At 32.5% G+C, this 27,816-nt stretch overlaps 2 protein-coding genes across 2 annotated transcripts; both read left to right on the top strand.

Annotated features, from left to right (window-relative positions):
* The first annotated feature begins 219 nt into the window (after positions 1-219).
* On the top strand, positions 220-7,006 carry LOC132751019 (ras-related and estrogen-regulated growth inhibitor-like protein). Its single transcript, XM_060741117.1, has 4 exons — positions 220-444; positions 4,118-4,174; positions 5,006-5,082; positions 5,680-7,006. Exons 1-4 carry the CDS (start codon positions 393-395, stop codon positions 6,148-6,150), a joined length of 657 nt encoding a protein of 218 aa, XP_060597100.1. The 5' UTR covers positions 220-392; the 3' UTR covers positions 6,151-7,006.
* Positions 7,007-12,529: 5,523 nt separating this feature from the next.
* Positions 12,530-25,015, top strand: LOC132751014 (zinc finger protein 184-like). The gene is made up of 5 exons (XM_060741110.1): positions 12,530-12,665; positions 16,377-16,506; positions 18,216-19,019; positions 19,889-20,128; positions 24,433-25,015. Exons 2-5 carry the CDS (start codon positions 16,401-16,403, stop codon positions 24,984-24,986), a joined length of 1,704 nt encoding a protein of 567 aa, XP_060597093.1. The 5' UTR covers positions 12,530-12,665; positions 16,377-16,400; the 3' UTR covers positions 24,987-25,015.
* The last annotated feature ends 2,801 nt before the right edge of the window (positions 25,016-27,816 follow it).

The following is a 27,816-nucleotide window of genomic DNA, read 5'->3' as shown; positions in this document are numbered from 1 at the left end:
AATAAAACCCCACTGAGTTAAATCATGACCCTTTTAATAGATTTCTTCTATTAAATGAAATACTTATTTAACCTGGCCCCCAGATAACACAATAAATCTTTGTAATGCATTCGCTAGCTACGTCCACAGATTAATAAGAGATAGTAAACATACCTCTGTTTGCTTAAAAGCTAATATAGACGCTGTAATACTCGACATGTGATATTGGAGAATATGGAAATTTAGCAAATATAGTCAAATTCATAAGGTTTGAAAATTTAATACCGTCGCGGAGTGTATTTCCTATCTGGATAAAATTTGATCCCGGCTTTAGCTGTTGTTAAATGTTACAGCGTATCTGTCCGTATGAAATATCTTCCGTAATGTGATGATTCTGTCGAAAATATGGAAGTATGACATCCTTGCGTATTGCGGTTTTCGGGGACAAAAATGTTGGGAAATCAGGTAAGATGTGTGGTTACTTTCCCTTTTAGTATTTCTGCATTATGTGTTTTATATTTTGTTGCACGTGTAACATTATAATTGAAATAAAATCGTTCCCTGGAAAAGGAATTGATAAATTCAAAGATCTGATTTGATTTCTCTCAAGTATGGTCTGTTCACGAGAATAAGAAATTATCTTTGTCTTTATGATTTGAGAAATGTAAATTACAGTCTGATTTCATATTGTTGACATTGCTTATCAAAGATCTTCTCGATGTAAGTCTAATTAATTAAATTAAATGTGCTTATGAAACTATGCTTTTATGAAGAAGCTGGTGCTTTGTGGTTAAGGTGTCTGCTGCTCAACCCGAGGATCGTGGTTTAGTGAGTTGGAGCCCTGCTCGGGTCACGAACCTGCTTATTTAGGACATCAGGAATTGTTATCTCTAAGGGGCGAACTTAATTTAAGTGATTTTAATTAGCTTAAAATTATATATTTAAACTAAAAGTAAATTAGCTATACATTATAAGAGTATATATTAAAGAATGAATTTGTTAAGAGAAACATGTACAGTCAATGAAACATCATAATTATAAAAGTGTAAACATATGCCTTTCATTTTAAAAGAATTTGGCAATTTTTCTTTTTCAAAATGAAAATCAATTTAAATACACTTAAATGTGCTCATTTATAAGTGATAATAATCCCATAAAAACCGAAGAATTTGATTGTGTGTGTTAGATATAAATCATTTTACAATTAAGAAGCAATAGTAACTTGTGTATTCAATACAATATAGAAGGGTGTTTTTTATCTTTGATTCCATTACGATTCAAAGTATTTTATGTTTCTTTGAGTCGAAATCACCCAGTCTTCAAATTTGGCATTAACATTGTATTTTGTTTGATATAAATTTTGTTTATAGACAAGTTATTCAATATTTTATAGTAAGACTGCAATATTTGCATATAGAATGCATTGGTTCATTCTAACATCCAACTTTTTACAACGTTCTGCGGCGAACAATTAAGTCTTATTTCAAACCGTACCTCTGTATACTTGTTAAATAATGTGTTTTGCTTTAAAAAAAAATGGAGGAAATAAAAGTATTAACCTTTGTATAATTATCATAACAAAGTTTCTTAACTATAGTAAAAGTGCACATTTTGTGGATAAAGGGTAATATTTTAGTATGTTACAAAGTAAAAGAATGATTTATCTCCTTGTCTGTAACTTCCAATGTTAAATGTCTTTTGTACATTAATTATTTTTTTTATTCTGAATACAATTATGAATGGCTGTAAGGTCATGTGTGTGTTTGTAAGTATAATGATTATCAGAATAATGTCGCCATTTTTGTCAAATAGACACTTCATCAGATACTTAAGTAATCGTCGTTTATTGATCAGTTATATACATGTAATTTTATTGACGCTAAAATAAGATAGAGTATGAGTAACGTTGATTATAGCAGGGCGGAACCTGCGAATCGTGTTCAGTTATATTGAGTCGGTGAAAGATTTGCGTTTCCGGAAAAAGTAAATTACATCACATATGAAGGCGCCAAAGAAAACAAATCTCAAGAAAAAATGTGCAATATTTGCAAAATTCCACACAAACTTAATGTTTTTTTAACAATAGGTGAACGGAGTATATTTTCACAATAAAGGTAAAGAAGGAAAATAAACAATCAAACAATTCTAACATCGAAATTTTTCATACCTGCTGACTTTAAAATAGCAGTGCGAATATTGTAGTCTTTGATTTTGGACAAACGTTCAGCGTGTGCCTGCTACTAACAATTAGACGGTTAAACCCCTTCGGACTCCACCGGCTTCTTTTTGTGCACCCGAGCCACACATACGCCCCCCCCCCCCCCCAAAAAAAAAAAAAAAACAACAACAACAAAAAAACAAACAAACAACAACAAAAACACACAACAACAAACAACAACAACATAAAACCTAACCAAAACGTATTAACTGAGTAACTAATACGAGGACAACCGGAATATGCTAAACACTTATTTCCCGTTCTCCTTGGGGTCGGGTGTTACTTGTGTATATATTTATAACACGGTGGTATGACTATGTAATGGGTATAAATTGTAGGTCTATACATAACTTTGTGATTAATGTGATTGCAATCAATTCATGTTTTGAATTATCAAAAGGCACTTATTTATTCAGTTGGTGCTTAGAAATTCTCTAAATTTATCATGAGCAAGTTCGATCCCCAAATAAAAAAAAATGTTGTTTTTGGTGTGCTGTTTTCCTCAGTTAACTGTAAAAAGAAATTCATGTGTATTCTAACATATCTAGAGCCCGAAACTTAAACTTTATCTCAAGTTGTTGAAAAAAATATACATGCATAAAACATCAACATATCTTCACACCGGCTCGTTAATTAAAATTTCATATTTGAAAAGTGATAAGTTTGTATATTCTGCGGCATTTCAGATATTCTGCGTCTACTTGAACGTTGATAGTTGGAGATAGGACAGCTGTTATAAAGTATTATAACCTCATTAACTTCCGTAATTATATAATGTTATCGTGATAGCTAAGACTGTCTAAAACTTTAATCCAACATATCAAAACTGCGTATCCCCCATGGGACACAATATTATTATTGACTTGATTAATTGATTTGTACAAATATTGATCTATGGACTTTTAAATAAGTCGACCAAAATTGAGTTAATGTTTACCGTTTGACTTAATTGTATTTTCTTATTTCTTTTCTTAAATGCTTATGTTCATAAATAGAAAAATATGTATTAGCAAACATTCTGTAAGTATATATAAATAGTTGACAAAGTGTTTACATAATTCTTGTTTGTATGTTTTGTAGATTTTTTTTGTAGAGATTTTTTCAATAGATGATGGTAAACTTGATAGAATGTTGATATACGAAAACCATTGATGTTTTACAATAGATCTGTTGTAGTTTCATTTCAAATACATATGAGCCGCGTCACGACAAAACCAACATAATGGGTTTGCGCCCAGTATGGATTCAGACCAGTCTGCGCATCCGCGCAGTCAGGATCCATGCTGATCGTTTACAAATCCTATTACAAGTAGAGAAACTGACAGCGAACAGCATGGATCCTGATCAGACTGCGCGGATGCGCAGGCTGGTCTGGATCCATGCTGGTCGCAAACCCATTATGTTGGGTTTGTCATGACGCGGCTCATATATTTTATAGTTTGACTTATATACCGTGATATCAGAAGTAGATCATTACCCGATGCATTCTGAATAATTCAGACTCAATAATTAAAGATAAAAAACGTCAGAATCATTCTTCATTATATTCTAATAAATGAAATATTGAAAAATATTGTTGTAGAAAATTATTTTTCACTGCAGTAAAACATATTTTCCATGTTTTCACTGGTGTCTTGCTGGATTACTTTCTCCTAAACTCTGCCAGTACACAAAATTTAACGGATTTTTTTCCCCCAAATTGTAATTTCAAAATAAGAAAATGTATACATGTATACTAAACAGAAAATTCAAGTTTTTCTATAAATACAAGATATATTTTCATCTTGTGGTATGAAAAGTATCATATTTTACCGCCACTTATGAAATTTATTTTCATACCACTAGATGGAAATTAATTCTGTATTTAGAGAGAAAAATGAATATCCTCTTTACAATGCTGTCTCTTTTTATTTTTTTCAGCGGTCACAGTGAGATTCTTGACAAAACGTTTCATTGGTGAATATAATTCGGATATAGGTAATATAAAATTAAATATTAAAACTTCATTACATAGTTATGTTTATACTTAACAACATGTTATTATTCAAAGTCAGAAAGAGACTTTAATAAATAAATATTTTTCTTTTCAACCCCTGGTTACAAATTTACGTATTGGTTGTACATCACGCTTTTACGGTACAATCGTAAGCATGTTCTATGAACTCTGTACATGTATATTCTGTACAAGAATATCTGAACTATCCATCCTGTACTGTGTACTCTTAACCTGCACAATTTCTTAAATGGACTTTCCCAGCGTCCATTTTTTAACGGTCCATTATGAATTTGGGGATATCAAACCGGCGGAGTGCGCCAGTGTCTCTCAAGGAAGGTAACATGGGTTCGAGCCCTACTCGGGTAACGATCATGATTCCTCAGATGACACCAGTACTGGTTAGTTCCAGGAAGCGGACAAGAAAGTGCAATAACTTGTGTCGCAATCTAGCTAAAAAAAAAGTTTAATCTAAACTAAGTCAGCCCTGGAAATAAAAAAGTAATTTAATAAAGCATATTGTCGTCATTGCGGTGTAACTTTCAACCATATAAGTGAAACTATGATATTTGAATGGAGATATTGGCTTAAACAATCTAGTTGTATGCATGTGCATATGTCAGATACGACACAGCTTGTAAGTCAATCAAAATTCGAGAAATTTATTTGCATTATAAAATTTGTTAATATAACCACCAAGCATGCAATTGATCAAATAAAATAGGATATGGAAAGTGTGTCACAAAGGTGACTTATTTTGTATACTGAGTCAAGACTCAAGACTGTATTTATTTTTTATCTTGTTGTTTTTTCAGATTTGTTGTACAGATCCAGCATCAAACAAGAAGATTATCTTACAGATATCGAAATATTGGATACATGTAGTCGAAGTGTATGACTTATTTTTGATTAATCTTGTTTTACTCAAATTGTAAAAAAAGCTATTGCAATACATTTTATTCCTTATTTACTTAAACGGGCAATATATTTCCCGTTTTTATTCAAATAGCAAAATATGTCCGTTTTGTAATGCATTACATTTTTACTAAAATGTCAGTATTTACATCCCTTTGTTTCGTTCAACGGCAATATATTTTTTCTTTTTTACTCAAATGGAAATACATTTTTGGTTTACACAAACGTAAATGAACTGTCCTTTTACTATTCAAATGGCAATGCATGTTCATATTTTGCTCAAATGGCAATGTATTTGACGGTGAGCACAATGCCTCTTTTCTGACAACCAACATCATAATTATATTATCACTCACTCACTCACCCACTCACTTAATCAATCAATCAATCAATTAATCAATAAGTCAACCACTCACTCACTCACTCAATCAATCAATCAACCAATCAGTAAACCAATCAGTGTGTCAGTGTGTCAGTCAGTCAATCAATCAATCAATCAATCAAGCAAGCAAGCAATCAACCAACCAACCAATCAATCAATCAATCAATCAATCATGCTTATTCACTGTTTCAGGGAAAAAATAATCCGTCCGAGTCTCATGTACAATGGGCAGATGGATTTATAGTGATTTATGATATTTGTGTAAAAGAGACATTTGAAGTAGCTCGACACATTATTCACTCTCTTCACAAGATGAAATCCCCATTCATCGTTCCAATGCTGCTTCTTGCTAACAAACGAGATCTCGAACACAGACGAGAAGTTGGTGTAGATGTAGGTCACGAGCTCGCGCTAGAATATGGCTGCCAGTTTTACGAGGTTTCGGCAGCTGATGTGTTTATGCCAATCAGCATTGCTTATCAGGCATTATTAAGAGATGCAAAAATAACTCAACAACAAAGATCAACGATACTACGACGGCGGAGGAGCTCTCTGATGACTGTCTCGAAAAAACTCGTTTCTATATTTGGAAAGAAAGAAACTGACTTGGAAAAGAAACGACCGTCTTGCGATGTTGTTCCTGATTTCGCTTTGTCAATCTGAATGTATCATTCTTATCTAAGGAAGTTGTTCAAAATGAATTGGGTACCTTTATTTGTCAACGTTGTTCAGAAAACAAGCTTTTGAAAAATGCTTAAAGCTCGAAAAACGCAACACAAGTATATGAATTAAAGGTTTTCCACTAAGGTCAAAAATCTTACATAGACCAACTGTGACACATAAACCAGATACATTTAAAACGGAAACAAAGAAATATATTCAGAATTAATTTAAAAATCAAAACTTAAACTTAACTTAAAAGCGTATATACCCTTTTCAATTTAAGGAAATTTTGAGCGAATGATCTGAAATTTGCACACAAGTTATTTAATAGATCTTCATATCGTTACAAATCGTTATTTGTGTAAACCTTGATGGTTTTACAATAATTGCTATAAAAAACTTGACAAAATATTTACACTTGGATGGGCATGAACTCACTTCAATTCAAACTTCGTATATTGAGCAGGACCCATGTTAGATTTCTTGTTTTTCTCTTTTAAAATCTGTAATTATAGAGGCTTATGATTGAAAATCATTTTATATAACATAAGTGTATCTTCTCTCTTTTACTGTATATTTTATTAAAATTCAAACATGATTTCTTAGCAAAAAAAAAGCATTTTAATTCATTTGCACGTGTTGTATGTGAGTACACGTGCTAGTGTAAACTATTTTGCAAGTTTTACAATATGCCAGATTCTTCTCGGATCATTAACATTTTATTACCTGTAATCATTTATTTTCTTCTTTTTTTCAATTAAAGTATTATGAATTTTGTCTGTGATATTGTTGATAAAAACTCTCATGTATTGCTTACGTGTAATATATGTGGTGAATAAAAGTATTATAAATTATATATTTGTTGTGTTCTTGTACTTGTATATTGGTCTTTCATCATAATGCCAAAACTTCCATTCGGAACAACTTTTTATTTACCGATAATGTTAAACCGAAGGTTAAGGGAAATGTTCGAGAAGTTGCCAATCTTCAATACCTTCAACAACAACAACAACAACAAAAACAATAATAACAGTCAAATTAAATTATTCTCTAAAGATCTTGAATGATCACTGTTCAAGTATTAATGTACAATGTATATACTTATCACAAGTGTGTTCCAAATAACGGTTACTAATTAAGTATAAACATATTCATTTTTAGTGAGAATGTTTTATTGATCACTATTCAAGTATTTACGTAAAATATTTAGTGTAAGCTAGGGCGTTCACCTGAAAGATCAATTCCCTTAGTATATATAATATATTATAAGGGCGTTAAAGTTATGAAATATTTTTAAAAAATTAATCAACGGTAAAATTATATTGGTTCCATTATTATATGGTTGATTCCCGAAAAAGTTGTAACATAGAATGTCTCTGTTATTTAATACACATGAATAATGTATTTATATAAATAAAATATTATTTTGCTATTTTAAGTAGAGTTTTATCCGTTTAGCAATTTTGTGCATGCGCCATTCGCTTTAAGGCAATAAATTACCATATTTATATCATACAAGCATTTTGGAAGCAAACTTTTTTTTAAAATTCACATATTTTTTTTTGCATCAGATATATATAGATCTATACACTTATTCAAAATTAATAATTTAAAATAAGGATATAATACTACACGGTTGTGACGGTGCCTCGGGATATATACATGTAGGCTGACAGTTACACCCATTTATAATGAAAATATAAAATCATAAAATAAACATAAAAGCAGTTAAAATCTGTGTATAACTAAAAGCAAATGTAGGTCAAGTCGATTTAAAGCATCACTGCAGATGTTTTTAATATGATAATAATACAGAATCCATCTCCCCCTACATATTCATGAATTACGGTACATACTGTGCATGGTAAGGCTTAAATATTTATGTTATTTTATTTCTATCTTGCGTAATAATACATGTAAAGAACTATCCTTCTGGTCAACTTGTTTAGATTCGTAGACGCTTGATTAGTTGTATGTTTAATAAACGCTTATCGATCTAGTGTAGATTATGGAATTTTCATAGTTTTCGTTCTAAATAGAGTTGGAATTACTCGTGTTGATCATTCACATCAAGCAATGAATGAAAAAATCAACAGAACTGTTGAAGCAAACTTTAAAGAGATTGGCTAAGGCTAAAAGGCAATTGCATACATCTGGAATATATCGTTTTATTGCGTAGTCAATGACGCTTGAAAGATATCGAGGGATAGTTCTTTACTGTTCAATGTGCTTCAAATAATTGTAGTGCGCACAATCATGTCGACGAAAATAAACGACTTGAAATCTACGCTTTATTTGAAAATAAATACTACAGAAGATGTCTCTAGACTAAGAGGATGTTTCGAAAAGTGCGACAGAGATCAGTTGCTTTCCTGGACAGATAAAGATGGCTACGATATTTTACATCATGCCATTATGTCAGAAAACATTGAGGCCGTCGGAATCATATTTGCCCTCGGTCATTTTAAACCGCCACACGAACCAAAATTTCATTCTTATATACATCTGGCAGCAAACTTTGGAAGTAGAACAATTGTAAGTATGATTTTACAAGAGAGACCACGTGATTATTCTACAAAGAAAAGTAAATTCAAGTGGGTGAATCCCCCGACGGAGACGCCACTACATTCCCCTGGCGGGACAAGTATGGTGACACCGCTAGATGTAGCCGCTCTAAGTGGGCACACTTCGTGTGTAAGATCTATTTTGGATGTGTCGTCAGTTAAAACCAAACTGGAGTTTGGTTCAGAAAATCACTTATCCGCAGCATGTGCCAGTAACTCGCCGTCTGCTCTACGCTTATTGCTTAAAGAAAGGACAACGTCGGACGACCTTAAGTCTGCAGTAGGCGCTGCCTTGAAATTAGCAAATGCAGAGTGCCTAGATGTTCTTTTAAGATGCAATCCTTCACTTACTTCACTTTTCAGTGGTATGAACCTTTACCATGTACTATACTCGTACAGTCTATCATTTAAAAAGGAATGGTACGAATCTCTTTTGACAGTTACCTCCGTCTTGTTGAAGTATAAACAAAATCCAGTGTCTGATATTCCATTTCGTACTTATCCATTGTATAGCTTACTAAGCCATACACCCGCGTCGGATTTCGGAAAGTCGTATCCATATATAGCAGCGTGCATGGTTGTTCTCTTGAACGCAGGAGTGGATCCGAACTTTGATGAGGTCAAATTTGAGAAGGAACACGAAGCATTGCACATCCAAACAGCATTTGGACGATTAGCGTACTCGTCCGCGCTCCACTGCTTGTATGACAATGTTTTAACATTAGTAAGACATTTTGAAGATGACGTCACAAATATTAGACGTTTTATCACCAAATGCACGGAGACGTTACTACGCCACGGTTCCGATCTTTCAGTGAAGGGCAGCGTTGGTGACGGACCAAATGGTTTCATAGGGAACGCTTTACATGCATTTCTGAAAGTTTCTATAGTACTTGGATTGGATGAACGCAGTATCACTACTTTTAGACTGTTGATCCAGAACGGTTCTGATCCCAATGAAAATTTGTCCGGAAAGTTTCCGTTAAACACATTTTGTGACGAAATTTTAATGCACTCTGAAAAGTTTGAAAAGATAACAAAATCAGACGAAGCTGCACAACTGGAGTATGTTAATGAAATAGTGAATACACTCCTTGGTAATATGACATTGACGTCTGTCAGTAGCGCGTGTAAGATCGAATTTGGCGGGAAACCGACCAATGATATACAAAGGAAGCTTTTTAAAATATGCAAAGACGAGATGCAAAAACGATCTTCTAGTGTTTGGAACTTAAAAGTTCTTTGTCGCTTAAGTATTTTGCAAGCATGTGAATGGAAATCCACGGCTGTGGTTGAATTGTCAATACCGATAGCTTTGAAAAAGTACATCAACAATGTGGAATGACTCTAAATCAGGTGCGAGTTTATAAACAAAATAAGTGATTGTTTCAATTCACTGCAAAGCAGTAAGAAGATTATGCCATTTTGAAATTATTATCAGTGTATGAATTACGTAACCTAAAGAGTGTGCATTTAGTATTTAAAATTATTCATGACTGTATGAATAACGTCATCTGGAGAATACATGAACTATTTTGATATTTTCCATGAGTCTAGAGTGCATAGATGACGTCACCGAGAGCTCGAGAGTTTGCATTAACTATTTTGATAATGTCAATGAGTCTAGAGTGCATAGATGACGTCACCGAGAGAGTGTGCATTACCTATTTTGAAATGTTCACGAGTTTGAGTGTATGAATAACGTCGCAAAGAGAGTGTGCATTTACTATTTTAAAATTATTCCAGGGATAATGGAATACGTCACCTATAGAGGTATATGCATTTATAAGGAACTTTCTTGCGGCGGTAACATGTGCTGTGTTTGTATATCATTATCTATAAAGTGTATAGTTTGCATTTATCTTGAAAATAATGTTAACTTTGTATGTTAGGGAGTTGTTAATGCTTGCGTCATAAAAATTCTTAACATACATTGTATTTCTAATTAATTTTGTTCATTGTGATAAATGTTCTTAAGCATTTCTTGTTGACTAAAGGTATTGAATATTTTTTAATAAAACTGTTAATTGAAACCCATTTTTTGTTTTGATGTCTAATAACAATGACATTTGTTATGCCGTTTCTCATGTTAATGTCTGCTCCGTTAATCATGTAAGAAATACCATACTATGAGCCAGGTATACGTACGTTGCTCCGGTGCTCCCCCTGCTTTCCGCAAGAAACTGTCCGTTAATCAATTTTGTATCAGGTAAATACACATATAGCAGTCTACTATTTTCGAAAAGAGGCGTCCGTGGCCGAGTTGTTAAGGTCGTTGACTTCAAACCGCTTGCCCCTCCCCACTGTGGGTTCGAATCTCGACATAGACTTTGGATTCTTTTATGTGAGGAACCATGAATTCGTAGTGAGCAACAGTTGTACAATAATTTGCAATTCACAATCCAATTTTTTTGTTCCCCTATATTGTAACAACTGAACTGTATTAGGAAAAATCGTGCACACAGATGTTCGTACCATATAAACTATGCAGGCACTTAACTGGATGTAGGCATAGCAATCGTATCTTCAACTATAATACTCGAGTCGGTGAATAAGATCTTATTAGAGTTGAATTAACGAAATATAAAGTCATGAGATGATAAATGAAATAATTTTAAAATAAACAATATTACATATTTCAAAACTAAATTATCATAGTCTACACTGTATATTAGATCTACTTCATTTAAAATGTTAGGATAATACTTCGGGATAAATTTGTCATAAAAAAAAAAGTTTTAGATCCTGTAACACATTTTTTTCATGGTTTTATTTCATAAATATGATGCTCAAATTAAGATTTTTCAGTATTGTAAGTTCCAATAAGCATTATTTATAAAGATATTACCGAATTCAACATTTCATGTAAATGAAGGGAGGTAATTAGAAATTTATTTTCTGTAAATTCTAAGTCAAATTTTCCAATAAGAAATGAATGCATATAATTATTATTGATTAAATATAATGTGCACAAATATTTGCAGTACACATTTTACATATTATTCGATGTTTGAAAAATTGTTTTATTTGCATAATTATATTCATATATAATTTTTTGCAAGTGTGGTATATATACACAATTAACAAGATCAATCGCAAAACATACAGGATCTATTAAGTGATTTAATAAAATGTATGTTTTATATTTAGGTAATCACAGCAAGAATAATATAGTGATTCGCTCCAGAGAGATTCATCCAGTTCCAATAACCATCATCGCTACATGTTCTAAATCGTTTACTTTCAAGAAGTTCTGAGTAATACATATTTTTTTTTTATTATATTTCACTTGTAATGGTTAGTTACCGATATTTTTCTTATTTAATTTTCAAATCAAAATGAAATGTTTTCATGAAATTATGCCGAAGATATCGTATCGATTTATTCTGGGAAATATACATAAACACGTGTATACAATTATATTGTCGCATTGTCAAAATGCATATTAAACACACAAAAATGCAACAAAAATAATTATAAAATTAAGTAATATGTTTTATGTTACCCTAGCATTGCCAGCGTATTTCCAATAAGATCCGCATTTACTGTAATATTATCATATAACAATAAATTATATAATGAAAAATTTGCAAAATATAACCAAACCATATTATTTTTTTCGAAACCAATTAAATAAAAATATGATATATATATAGATTTTGGTGGAATATATATTTTTTCAATCGTCACCAATGTAGGGCGAGTTGTTATGTAGCGAATTATGAGTGGCGCGAATATTAACCGCCATCTGGTCTGTACGGTATGGTACGGTTATGTGTACGATACGGAATATATATGTCAACGTCAACGACAATAACAACAAGTTGAACAACAGCGACCCGAAACTGTGATATTCAGAATTGTTACTGTTTGCCAGTTTCCACCTGCAGTTTTAAGAAAATACTATCCATCACAATACCCCTTTTCCTATGTATAATACAAACACAATAGGTAAATGAATCGCTACAGTATAGTTCCTGTGTTATTGAACATGTTCATTTGTGTTCATAATCATAATGATAATGTTAGACTTCCAAAACTTCTGGCTTCCAAAACTTTATAAGCCGCTAATAAACATTTTTGTTTTTCATCTGATGCGGCATTAAAGTTTTGGATTAGACCCGTTACGAAACCTAACCGGAATAACTTAAGTTGATTTAACCTTATTTTTCACTTGCAAATACACTTGACCCAATCAATTCTTGTGCATTTTAGCTGTTTAGGATAAAACATAGATCTATTTTAATATCGTGTTCTATACCAATTAAAGTATCAAAATATTAATACCATCTTTAAAATTGCCAATTTACTGTAAAACATCAATTACGCTGAGTACAGTCTGCCATGACATTTAGGTGTCATGGAGACCTTGTATGACGTCATTCGCGGGAACTGATTAGAATAGAGTCGTGTACTATATTTAGAACATCTTTGTTGACATGATTTCGATATTTTTATTCAAGATAATGTTTTTATTTATTTTCATTAATTTTTTAGTACTTACATATGATTTTATTGAATACAAAAGTCAGTTAATCACCTTTTTCAATATCTTTAAAAAAAGTAATTTTGATATGTAGGTGGAGGGAAAATCCTGGGATCCGGGACGCCCGGGATCGTATTAGATATAGAGGGAAAACTAATAAACTATATTTGTGTTGATTATTGTCGTAATGAAAGGCGATAAAACGTTAAGTTTTTATTTTCTATTTTATGTAATGACTAATGAACGTTAAATTAATTTAACTTAGGATATAAATATATTAAGAGCTATTTATTAACTTAAAATGCGGAAATCACAATACTTATAATTTTATGCCTAATTAATTGGAAAAATTAAAGACTATATTCTTGAATTGGTCAAATCCCGGGATGCCTATACGTTTTAATACGATCCCAGCTTTTCTGAAAAGTATCTTCTTGAACTGGCCAATTCCTGGGATCTCTATATATTTTAATACGATCCTGGCTTTTCTGAACCGGGATCCCTATATGTTTTAATACAATCACGGCTTTTTAATTAATTAATGCTTTTGTCTGTGAAAAAAATACATTATTTTTAAAGATTTTTTATAATTAATACAAATCAGACTTATTCAGAAATCTCTACAAAAACATTCAAATGATGATGATAATAATAATACACCAAGAGTAGGTGGTCAATTCCCGGGTTTACTATATGTTTTACAGTTTAATACGATCCCGGGTCCCGGCTTTTCTATAGGCGATCCCGGGATTTTCCCCCCACCTGATATGGAGTCTGGATTACCTGCCCCTTACCACTATCGTAATCGAAGCAACGTACGACCGGGAACCAGACTAAATGATAATGTTTCATATTTGGAAACTTTCAGGTTCTTAATTTCTTTATGCTTATGGAAAATAGTTTGCATTTATTAACCCTTTACCTCATATATACGCAAAACAACGCACATTTGACCCCCCCCCCCCCCTCTTTTAGGCCTCAAATACTGAAAAAATGTCCTATTTGGGCCCCAAACACGTTTTCGTTTGAGAAATGTTGCTAAAAAAAGTGAGCCTTTTTTCGGCGCCGCCCCCCATCCAAAAGATACACCAGGGGGCAGGCCAGAAGGGGGATGTGCCCCCTTCTGTTTGGGGGGTTTGAAGGGGGCCAGTAGTCCCCCTCATCGCCAAGAAAATTTTGGACTTGTGAGAGGCTAAAAATGACCCCCGGTTGATCATAAGATAACGTGTAACTAACACTGAAAAGCCTTTGACTCTATCTCAATCACTTGAGAAGTTGCAGCACTTTGAAATAAATTTTGATGGAAAAAATCAAGGCAAAATAATGATTTTTGGCAATTTTGAGATGTCCCCTCATTGCCATGGTAACAGCAAATTTAAGACTGAGCATGTTGTTACAAAGGCAATGGTCCAGTCAACATTTGTGCCAAGTTTGATTAGTATTGAAGCATTTTTTATAGTTTCATAGCAGTTTGAACTTGTAACAGGAGGCTTTTCAATGATAACGGCCATTTTTCACAATATGCTCATGAGGGAAAGGGTTAAAGCATATAGAGTCAAAATCTCTCCATAAGACATACATCACCAGCCCAATCTCAGTCTCTCCAAAAGAATTGCTAACTCATCATGTCCCATATCATAATTTCGGTTAGATCTAATGTGACATCAGTGTTGCATCTACTAGAATTTCAAAATTATGGGGTATTGTCCCCCATTCATTCAAAAGAATTAATTTATTTTACGTTTAGGCATTTCTGACAGCTAGCGTCCGCTCAACAACGGAAATAGAAAAATAAAATATATTGATGAATACTTGTATTAAAGGGACTACACTGAGGTTTTTTGACATGACTAGAATGAAAATATTTTTTCCAGATAAATGTACCATTTGGTGTAGGTTAAGACCACTAATCTTTGTGTAAAATTTCAGATTATTCGCACACTTTGTTTTTCCAGAATAATTATTCAAATTGTAAAAAATGACCCAAAGTGAAAAGTGTTTAAACGCTTTTCACTCAAATCGGACTAAGAAAAGTATAAAAATGTAATTTTCAATTTATTTCAAAGTATATTTCTTAACTATATTTGCATATATTTCTGTTTAAGTGCCATGATAGCTCATTTATGTAAGAAATTCAAATGTTATGTTTTTAGGCCTTCACACCTCAGTGGAGTCCCTTTAAGTTGTAAAGTGTGCGATCAAACCATCATTACACATGCGGGATGACCCGGTTGTCTGCTACACGTGATTGAGTACGTATTTTAGTCATTAAAACAAATGAAAACAAACATGGCAGAAGCTTTCAAGATACAATGAAGATTAATTGAATCAAGTTGAAAAGATCGTCAGATGCATGACTTGGTGCATATTGACTTAATTAAAATGCGCAATCTGCAAAAAATATCATAAAATGCAGTGTCTATTCTAGGATTTGAAAAACAGGGGGGATTTTTATCCAAATATGAGAATTTGTTGATTTTTTATGTAAAATTTTCCCCCTGCCTCTGAAAAAATAGCGGGGAATTCTCAAAAATATGGGGGAATCCCCCCATCCCCCCTTCTAGATTAGACACTGAAAATGTGCAAATCGCCCGGCCTAGATGCAACTCTGTGACATGGTTTATAACTCTAGTGTCAATATTTCTAGAATTATAGCCGCCCCCCCCCCCCCCCCTGTTCTTTGTTATTAATATGTAAATGATATCCTTTTGTCTTTAGACTAAGATAATTGTTCTTTCTGTCAATACTCACAACATGCATGACATGGTTCATAACTCTAGCATCTTTATTTCAAGAGTTATTTCCCCTTTGAGCTAACTATTTTACAATTTTACATAAGCTAACTATTTTACATGTTCTTTAAAAATATTATAATATATACTTTTTGCTCTTATCATACTTGTTACTGAAGGGATTGATTTCACATTTCAAATTTTTGTCTCTTTTACTAGACTATATATAATATAGCACAGGGACTCGGGACAGTGTTGGGATAGTGTAAAATATATGCTGTCTATATATTATATAATTATGTAGTATATTTTTTTTTTTCTAGAAATACTTTTTACACTTTCCAAACACTGTGCCGAGTTCCTGTGAGATATAGAGCATAATTATAAAGAAATGTCTGTTAATCTTTTATTGAATGATTATGTATTTCATTTCACTGATTTCAGGAGAAAGTAGTTTTGATAACAGCAATGGGTGAAGTCGGCCAATACCATATTACAATGTTAGTTAACAGTGAACAGGAAGATTCTATTAGAAAACTGTTTACTGACAAGAACTGGACATGTTGGCTAAATGGTATACTTGTTATAACAGTATTATTATACGGTTTATTATTGATTAAACAAACTTCAGTGTTTGTCTACAAATAAGAATAATAATATCTGTCATATGTTGCGGTTCAGACCGGAATATCCGTCCCGAGGTAACCCGCCCATTAGGCGGTAACCAGGCTTGCCGAGTTACCCCCCATGGGCGGGTTACCGAGGGACGGATATTCTGATCCAAACCGCAAACATATGTCAGATATTTTTTCTTGCGTATTCTACAATATTCCATTATATTTTAAATTCTTTATCTTTATTTTCAACGGAAATTTATATCATTATATATTACAGCCGTAACTATTTTCTTACAACAGCGTATGAAATTATAACTACCGGTAAAATGACGTCATCCTAAGCGTGCCATTGTACAGCACGCGACTCATCTGGCACCCCCCATGCCAGATGAAATTTCCGGCATGTGTAAAACACACGAAAACGCCAATCTGCTATGCAAGAATCAGTCATCTTAAAAATTCTTTGTTGTAAGCTCATCAAATAAAGGCAGCAGTTAGACTTTTAGCTCTTGGTTAGTTTAAATAGTTAGTTTATGTTCTCTGCAGCTTAAAGTTGAAAGAAAGTGTCTCTTAAACTGCTTATCAGTCACAGTTGATGAAAGTATTCTTTGACACTGCACCAAAGTACAGGTATATTATTTCCAGATTGTCCACAGGTCCTTCAGTCTGGTTGAACATATTGTTGCCAGTTTGTCTTTCCTTCAGTCTAGAGGAGCCCGTTTTTCCTCAACTCTTATTGAAAATATTTATGTTAATTTATCTGGGGCTTAAGACTTGTGGAGCATATTGTTGCTAGCTTGTCTGTCCTTCAGTCTGTTTGAGCATTTTATTGCCTATTTGTCCTTCATAAATCAAGAGTGACTAATTTATGTAACTGTCAACTGTTACATGTATACAAAATAGAATTGTTATACAAGTAGTTATACACATAAGCAAAACTGATTGTATGGGTTGGTTACCAAACAGCATGTTGGAATAAAATAGTAATGTAAGTGTTAAGGACATTAACCTTTTCCCAAACTGTGAGATTTTTCTTTCATGTGTACATTCATACTGAAGTCACCGAAGAACCTGCATGTGATGATTCACATGGCTTTCCACATAGAAGTTTTTATTCATTCATGTAGGGGTTTGATATTCCTAGTTACTTGGATCAGTCATTGTAAGGAAGCTATCCAGCTAGCTTATGAGAGGTTGGTGGTTCTTCTCAGGTGCCTGCTTGTGCATGAAATACTCCATAGAAAGTAAAGTGAAGTTTTCCTCAACCATTAGACCTTATTCTTTAATATGAGTCAATATATTTCAATGAAATCAAACTTGAGAAAAATGTACTAAGATGTAAGGAAAAGTAAAAAGTTTCCAGATTCAAGTAATATTTTACATATTATGTGCGATTAATGATTGACTTTTTCAGTATTTACAACTATATTTCTACTGCATTACTAACACAGTAAATGCTATTTATGCATATTTTGACCGCTTTATATTTTACGTGGATTGTAAGTGTCATTGATAATGTGTAAATTGCTTCTCTTTGGTTATTTCACAATATTTCACATTCAAATACATTTTCAAAATTTTCATGAAAATTAGCCATAAATCTGGAGGCGTGCTGCTTTAAACATACTGTCACATCTTGTTAATTATAATTTTTTATATGTTTCAGTCGTATCAGATCAGACAGTGGTAGATGTCAGGCAGAATGGTTTTGATAACATTTTTACAAACATTCATGAAACCAATGATAACGACACAGACATGCCAGACTTTGTGGAAATTAAGTCAGAAGTCGTTTATGAAGACTATGGAACAGACACAGATTCTGCTGATGAACCTTCCCTGTATGACGTAGAAACACCCATACTTCCTGCTAATGATAATGAAGAAACAAAACATGAAATTTCTGCAATAGATGAAGACATATTTAAAAAGACAAAAATTTTGAAGTCTAATAATGAGCAAGCTGGAGGACTTAAAGTTTCTACTCCAAATACTGTGTTACCCATTATATCTGTCACACCTGGTATCAGTGATTTGACATCAAATGCTTTAGGAACTTCTGTTAGACCTTTACTAACTCCATTGTCATCTGGTATTAATCTGGGGCTTAACCAACCAATGACTGCTGTAAGCTCTCTCCCAACAAAAGGGGTACCTGCTAGTGGATATATCTCTGACTTTGTAGAGCATAACATGCTTAAACCTGTGAAAATCAGAAAGACAAATCAAAGTTATGCTAAATATAGTTCTGCAATTAAAGGAATTCGAAAAAGTGCTTACTTAGCAGATTTGGTGACAAAAATAAAAAATAAAGGTAAAATATCCGAAGGCGAGGATAAATTGACAAATGAAAATGAGGATGAAAGTCTAATAACTGACAAAGAAGAAAATGAAAAAACAAAGAATAAAATGTATGCTAATCAGCTAAGCTGTTCTTTTTGCCCAGATTGCCAGGAAAAATTTTCATCACGTAAATATTGTTTTTATTATTATTTGTAGTTAACTTATAATTTATTTTATTGTAATTTATTTTATTAGTGTTGTGGCACTTTACTTTGACATTGCCTATTTCAGAAATAGAAGTATAAAAGATTCTATTAACCAAAATTTTATTTTTAAAGGAACACCACTAAGGTTTTTTGATATGATACGACTGGATATTTTTTACAAGGTTTTATATCGTTTGATGGAGATCCATACCAATAACTTACGTGCAAAGTTACAGATCATTCTCATGCTTCGTTTTTCCATTTTTTCAGAATAATAATTTTTATTGTGCAAAATGACTTTAAACTACAATGTATATAAAGTAAACAGTATTTAATTAAACTTGTGTTAGCACCAAATATTGATTTTCTTTTTAATTTAGAGAATATTTCTTCATTAATTTTTTTCAAATTTTTCTGTTTAAAGTGACCCAGTTCGTCGTCATCACAGTAAGATTTACAAACTATGCTTTGAGACTTTTAGACTACAATTAAGCTCTTTTAAATTCATTGTGATAAGTTTTGTACTTATTCAATGATACTGTTCTAATAATTAAATGACTTACAAGAGGCAGAGGCACATTGGTATAAGTGTCTTACCACTCTTTCTCGTGATCGAGGGTTAGAGCCCTTTCCGGTCACATCTTTGTTCCTTATATAATCATGATTATTAGTAATAGGGAGGGGACTCAAAAAATGATTAATATAAGTTGCTAAACACAATTACAATTAATCTGAAATTAGTATTTTTAAACAACTAAATTGATTCTTGGTTAAGAATTAATGTGTTTCAATTTAAAAACTTTATATCAAAATGTATGTTGTATAATGAATGTCTATATTATTTTGTCAGTGGAGAACCTGTGGGTGCATAGGAATGAGGTCAAACATACCCTTCCAAAAACAAAACCTCGGGGATTTGCTAAACGCCATTATAGTCCAGAAGAACTTCTAAAAATGGGATTTCTGAAGTGTTCTGAATGTGATTACCTGTTTCAAGACAGAAGAAAATTAAGGCAGCATATGTTTGCAAATCATAGAGAAATTATGCCGAACCCTGTGTGCCCTATATGTGGAGAAGAGTTTGAAGGATGTAAGTACTGGTATTGTAATAGTCTGTAAATTAAGTGGTAGCCTGACACCCCATGTCTAGTATAACTTTCCTTGCATATTAATCAGAATTGTTCTATGGTTACAGAAAATCCCAATTTTCAGTCCCCTGTGCAAGGCAAGTTGTTCATTATGAATGAATTGCATACCTAGGAGGACGCTATTACACTGTTATAAATGAATATATAAACTCCTGTACTAGAAGAAAAATGGTGTGTGAAAATATTAGTTCTCGTATATGATTTAGATGTAATATGCAAGAAAAAGACCAATTAAAACACTGGCTGTTCTCACAGAAGCAAATATCTAGCTATTTTACTATCATTATTTGTATTTGTATAAGATCATTATGTTGTTCATTATTAACTCAATTAACTGGTATTGTTATGTCAGCGTTGACATCCGCAAACTTGTACCTTGATTATAACTTTTTATGCTCTTGTTGAATTGTCTTCATACTTGGCCACAACAACCCTTGGGACAAAACCTTTCAGTAGACCAGACTAACTTTGACCTTCATCCATAAATGACTAGAGAAAGTCTGTATATTAGCAAACATGTGTAAAGTAAAGATCACATATTATAACATTGTTATACAATATGTTGAGTAGTGAATATCTGTAAAGAACATCTGTAGAATAAAGAACATTCATGGTTATTACATTATGTTGAGTAGTGAATGACTGCAAAGAACATTTGTAGAATTAAGAACATAAATGGTTATTATATTATGTTGAGTAGAGAATGTTTGTTAAGAACATCTCTAGAATTAAGAACATTCATGGTTATTACATTATGTTGAGTAAAGAATGTTTGTAAAGAACATCTCTAGAATTAAGAACATTCATGGTTATTACATTATGTTGAGTAGTGAATGACTTCAAAGAACATTTGTAGAATTAAGAACATAAATGGTTATTACATTATGTTGAGTAGTGAATGTCTGTAAAGAACATCTCTAGAATTAAGAACATAAATGGTTATTACATTATGTTGAGTAGAGAATGTTTGTTAAGAACATCTCTAGAATTAAGAACATTCATGGTTATTACATTATGTTGAGTAAAGAATGTTTGTAAAGAACATCTCTAGAATTAAGAACATTCATGGTTATTACATTATGTTGAGTAGTGAATGACTTCAAAGAACATTTGTAGAATTAAGAACATAAATGGTTATTATATTATGTTGAGTAGAGAATGTTTGTTAAGAACATCTCTAGAATTAAGAACATTCATGGTTATTACATTATGTTGAGTAAAGAATGTTTGTAAAGAACATCTCTAGAATTAAGAACATTCATGGTTATTACATTATGTTGAGTAGTGAATGACTTCAAAGAACATTTGTAGAATTAAGAACATAAATGGTTATTATATTATGTTGAGTAGAGAATGTTTGTTAAGAACATCTCTAGAATTAAGAACATTCATGGTTATTACATTATGTTGAGTAGTGAATGACTTCAAAGAACATTTGTAGAATTAAGAACATAAATGGTTATTACATTATGTTGAGTATTGAATGACTTCAAAGAACATTTGTAGAATTAAGGTGACAACAGACACTTTCCGTGGTAATCACATAAATGTCATTTAAACCAACTTATTCTAGTAATAATTGTTATTTATTTAATCTTTGTGCATTAAATGTCGTTGATCATCATAAAAAATAACATATTTGAAAAAAATGTCTTTGTAAATGATTGATTTTTAATAAAAATCCTAAAATTTTAAATCGTCATATCAAAGTCATTTTTTATTTTTGTGTCATCAAACTTTTGGAAAATAAACATACTTATAATATCTGGGGAACCGTGTCTCAAATTTTGTCTATCTTTTCTCAAAAAAATATTACGTAACGTCAAACATTTTATGCGACTTTTTTCACCATACATATTACGTAATTAAAGATAATTAAGTCGCTGATTGAGCAAACAAAAATCCCTGATACGGTTCCCTCCGTAAATGAATTCCCCTTCATGTGCTTTAAACCGCATGTTAATTGCTTGATTATTAAAAAAGTTATGCCGATTCAAAGTTAGTCCGATCCGCATCAAACGAAGTGTCATAAATTGGCTGTTCTCTCTCGGACCCCTACGTTTCACGCTAAATAATTACATAATACACAAATATCGCACCAGAGAGGGTCACAAGTTGCGGTAACATACACTAACAACATTTTATGACCCAGTGACATCTGACCAATTAAAAAGTTGCTGATTAATATCAGTTTATAACAGAAATTTCTTCACATCTTAACGTGATTTACCGTTAGTCTGGTATCGGTTGCACATGTCACGTGACTTTCGGTAAAATTTGAGGCACTCGGTGGGGGGAAATGGGACGTATTTGTGCACCGCTAGCGGGGTATTTAATTGTTTCACATTTAAAGTTTATTATTATTATCATCAGCATTATTATTATATTATACCAGTGTCACTCTATCTGTGTACTCGTGTATGAAATTCCGTTAAAATATAAATTAAAATAACAAAAAAACTGAGCTTCTGACAGTATTTTAAAGTCCATGGTAGATGTACAAATAAGAACGGGATTTTATATATTTTTTCCTCCAAATTGATATAAATGCTTCACATATTTTAATAGAAATAAAAGGTATCACTCGATCATTATGATCTGACCTTCTTGACTTCTATTATCATGGAAATCATCTATGCACGGCATAGAGATCCAGTTTCTACTGGGATATACAATAAATTCCAAACTTTCTCCCAGGTTTATTAGTACTGTGTTCGATTTACTAGCGAACAATTTATTCAAAGCATTCACTGATAATTTATTTTATTATCTTTTTTTATTGATTCATAGAGAAATAATCATCCTTAGACAACCTAAAATGGTTTAGAAATTTGTCAGGGAGACCTTACCACAAGTCATATAGGCGTTCACATAAAAAATGTTGTCTGCTTTTGTTGTTGTTTTACTTGACATTGTTAGAAAACGAGGTTGAATGTAAAGCAAGCCCTTGAATCCGTACAAAAGTCCATAAACTCAATGTAATATCTATCAGATTAACGGGACAGACAAATTATTTTCACACATTATGGATATTTTAGCAACTATATTTTTAATCAACCCCGTGGTCGTGCGATTTGTCGCTATGCTTAATTATTTAATTTTATGTTTCATACATTATGTTACGTACATTGGCCGACAATTTCTTATTTTATAAAAAAGGCTAAATAAAAGGTAGACGATATTCATAAAAGATGTACGGTATTTGTACGATACATGAATTACGAGTAGTATGGACCAGTATGGACCGGTAATTCACGCATATATGGAACTACCGATTTCCCTCATTGATGCCTCAACAGGGGGCGGAGCGTTATCGATAATTGACAGGTTACGCGATAGCAGATAAAAATAGTACAGGTACCGTTTTAAAACGTTTAAAAACACATTTTTTGGACTAACTGCTTCCAAAATTAAATCACGAATGTGTTCAGAAAAGGTTGATAAATATACTAAGCAAAAAATCTCATTTTAGGTATTTTCAGTGATAATTGACTCCGTTGTCACCTTAAGAACATAAATGGTTATTACATTATGTTGAGTAGTGAATGTCTGTAAAGAACATCTCTAGAATTAAGAACATAAATGGTTATTACATTATGTTGAGTAGAGAATGTTTGTTAAGAACATCTCTAGAATTAAGAACATTCATGGTTATTACATTATGTTGAGTAAAGAATGTTTGTAAAGAACATCTCTAGAATTAAGAACATTCATGGTTATTACATTATGTTGAGTAGTGAATGACTTCAAAGAACATTTGTAGAATTAAGAACATAAATGGTTATTATATTATGTTGAGTAGAGAATGTTTGTTAAGAACATCTCTAGAATTAAGAACATTCATGGTTATTACATTATGTTGAGTAAAGAATGTTTGTAAAGAACATCTCTAGAATTAAGAACATTCATGGTTATTACATTATGTTGAGTAGTGAATGACTTCAAAGAACATTTGTAGAATTAAGAACATAAATGGTTATTATATTATGTTGAGTAGAGAATGTTTGTTAAGAACATCTCTAGAATTAAGAACATTCATGGTTATTACATTATGTTGAGTAGTGAATGACTTCAAAGAACATCTCTAGAATTAAGAACATAAATGGTTATTACATTATGTTGAGTAGTGAATGACTGCAAAGAACATTTGTAGAATTAAGAACATACATTGTTATTTCTAAAGAAAGTGATCACAGATTGTACTTATTCTATTGTTTAATAACTTTTCTATGTTTTCTACATGCAGATCGAGACCTTTATAAGCACAAACGTGAGAAACAGCACATGGATAGTATTTGGCGTCTGAACAGTTACCAGTGCGAAACCTGTGGCAAACATATGACCAAATACGAAAACTTCAAAAGTCATAAAGAATTGTCATGTGGTAAAAATGAAGAGGAGTTGAAAGCTCTTCATATACACCCGTGTGAAATTTGTGGAAAACTATTTAAGACTACAAAAGCAGCACACCAGCATAAAATTAAGGTTCATGAACAAGAGGAGTCTGTTTGTGACATCTGCGGAAAAGTTTTGAAGACTAAGTTTGCATTACGGTCACACAAACGCAGGCATTTCGATAAGAATAGAAAGTTTGTTTGCAAAGAATGTGGCAAAGGTTTCTTCAATGTTACGATTTTAAAACAGCATGAACGTGTGCATACCAAAGAGAAGCCTTTTAAATGTCCGATGTGCGAGTACACGTCGTCAGTTGCAGGAAATATAAAAAAGCATTCTTGTAATATACACAAACAAAATCTGGCACCTATTGATTTAAGGCAATTAGACAAGAGCTGTTCTTGATAAGAAAAAAAAATTTTTTGATTTGTTAATCTTAAGAGTAAATGTGTTTGAATGAAAGATAATTGATAAAATTCTTAGGTGCTCTGATTAATAGATCAGTAGTAATTACTGACCTGGTGTTTTCCTGGTGTTGTCCCCCACCCCAATAACCTTTTAATTTATTATAGATAAGTTAAATAATTTCTTTTCCATATTTAATTACATATAGAAGTATATGCAACTAGCAGAATTTTCACTAAGACTTCATAGGCTAGTTAACTTATGAAGTGACATATCTTGAAAAATATCTTGAAAAAATATTCTCATAAACATCAGTGTCATAGCATAGATATTTGGCTTGTAGCACCACCATCTTTTAATTCTCTGCAAAAGTTAAATAATTCTTTTTCCCAAGGGGGTCAAAATTACCTCCTCAAGGATGGACAATAAGTTTATATAAACTGTTTTAGTAAACTCATAAATATTATTGCCTAGAGCTTAGATATATGGCATGTAGCATTGACTTAAATATATAATAGCATGCCCCCATATGTGGGACACTTTGTATCATTAAGAATGTTAATGATCTGTTCCCTCAATTAAAGATTATTTATAATCACTCATAAATATTTGCATTTTGAAGTATCTTGCCTTCCTTTGTGTTTATATTTGTGCGTTGTCATCATACAATAAGTATTAATAGTCACTAATAGATAGTACTATGTAGCCCTTGTGTGATACAATAATTTTAGTTGACCGATTGTACACTGATGGAAACCAATCCCTATGCTGGCTCAAACTCACAGTTTAAGAATAAATGATTTCAAGTCAATTTCCTATACCATTCGAATGATTTTCTTCAAAATTGAATGTCAGGAAGCCGACTCTATAAGTCATATACCCCAATAAGGATTCTTTTCAAACTGAGCTCAAATGTTAATTAAAAAAATGTGAAAAAAACAACAAGTTTTCACAGAAATTCAGTGTTAGGGCATGTGTTAACATGGAAAATCAAGTTTTTGGGTAATTCCACGGTTTTTCATCATATTTTGTTATCCTTTTCCCTCATATAAGCGTGTTTCGACGGCTTTTTGCCCCCCCCCCACCTTTTTGAGGCCTCAAACAGTGAAAAAATGTCCTATTTAGGCCCCAAATACTGTTTTTCGTTTGAAAAATGTTGTTAAAAAAATGACCACTTTTTCGGCGCGGTCCCCCATCCAAATGTTACATCAGGGGGTTGCCAGAAGGGGGATATGCCTCCTTCTGTTTGGGGGGTTTGAAGGGGGCGGAGTCCCCCTCATCACCAAGAAAATTTTGGACATGTGACAGGCTAAAAATGGCCTCAGGTCGATCTTAGGGTAACTAGTAACCGACGCTGAAAAGTCTTTTACTCTATCTCAATTCATTGAGAAGTTGCAGCACTTTGAAATCAGTTTTGATGGAAAAAAACAATGCAAAATTATAGTGATTTTTGGCAATTTTGAGACGTCCCCCCGTTGCCATGGTAACAGGAAATTTACGATTGAGCATGCTGTTACAGAGGCTATGGTGTAGTCAACATTTGTGCCAAGTTTCATCAGTATTGAAGCATTTTTCATAGTTTCATAGCAGTTTGAACTTGTTACAGGAGGCTTTTCAATGAAAACGGCCATTTTTCGCAATATGCTCGTGGGGTAAAAGGTTAATACGAAGGCAATGTGCAGAACACGTGTCATCCTTGTGTAGACTGAAGGTCAATGTCACACTTGAAGGTTAAATATCAGGCAGCCAATTTTCAGACAAAGTCATGTCCATTTTACAGATCCTATTATCTTTCAAGGATTTTCTTTACCTTGTTTATAATGTACATCTGAAAAAGGCGATGTGCAAAACCAATGCCACCCTTGTTCCGGGTCATGGTTAGGTCACAGTTAAAGGTTAAATGTCAAATATGCCCACTCTAAAAAATCCTACAACAAATCAAGGACATTCCCTAACTGTCCAATATGTAACAAAATTTTTTTATTTTTTATTTCTCAAATTTTTTTATGTCCTTTTATAGTTAAAAATAATAATGGCCAGTTTCCTGAAACATCATTTGCTTCTATGGCATTTTGACAAGAAATACAGTTACAGTGATTTAGTCTTTGGTACGGAAGCCAAAGTACTACTTTGATTACATTTTGCTATATACATGTATATGACATAAACATACAATTTCACAGTCTTTTTACTTTCTTCATGTGATAAAGAATTTAACTGCTCGAAAACCATTATCTAAACTTTTAAAACTCATGCATGCTTGCCCTTTCAAGAGAAGTAAGGATTTATTCTTTTCTGAAGGATAATGTTCCTTTTGTTCCAATCAACATGGCAATGTGCATATTGCGCCAGCTAAAAGTCACTGTCATAGCTTAAAGTTAGATAGCAGAAAGTCAAATATTGGACAATTTTGTATCCACTCTGTATCCACTTTATAAATCCTATACCACTGTGAGTTTTTATCTTTAAACTTGGCTCGAATGTGGGATAATTTGCTGTATGCAACTATGAGATCTAATTGCTTAATTATTTTTCTAAAAAATGTATACATTTAAATAAATCTACTGTCAACTGGTGGGGTTATTCGTCACTTCCTTGTGACAAAGCTTTAATTTAAATAATGGCTGCTCTCTAGTCCATGGGGCCACTTATTTTGTAAAATCATTATTATCTTTTTAATGGCACATTACGCCTCTGAAATCAGTATTTTTTTTAATTCTCTAGAAAGGTAAAATATGTGTTCTATAATATTTAAATAATGATTTTAGAGCGTTTTAGATGTTAAACAATGGCAGAAAGAAGTGTTGAAAGTTCAGTCATGTGTTGTAAA

The sequence above is a fragment of the Ruditapes philippinarum genome, unplaced genomic scaffold (genome assembly GCF_026571515.1).
Source record: "Ruditapes philippinarum isolate M1 unplaced genomic scaffold, ASM2657151v2 ctg1618_1_1_1_1, whole genome shotgun sequence".
NCBI lineage: Eukaryota > Metazoa > Mollusca > Bivalvia > Venerida > Veneridae > Ruditapes > Ruditapes philippinarum.
Note: the sequence above shows the minus strand (reverse complement) of the source record. Positions and strands in the feature narration are given on the sequence as shown.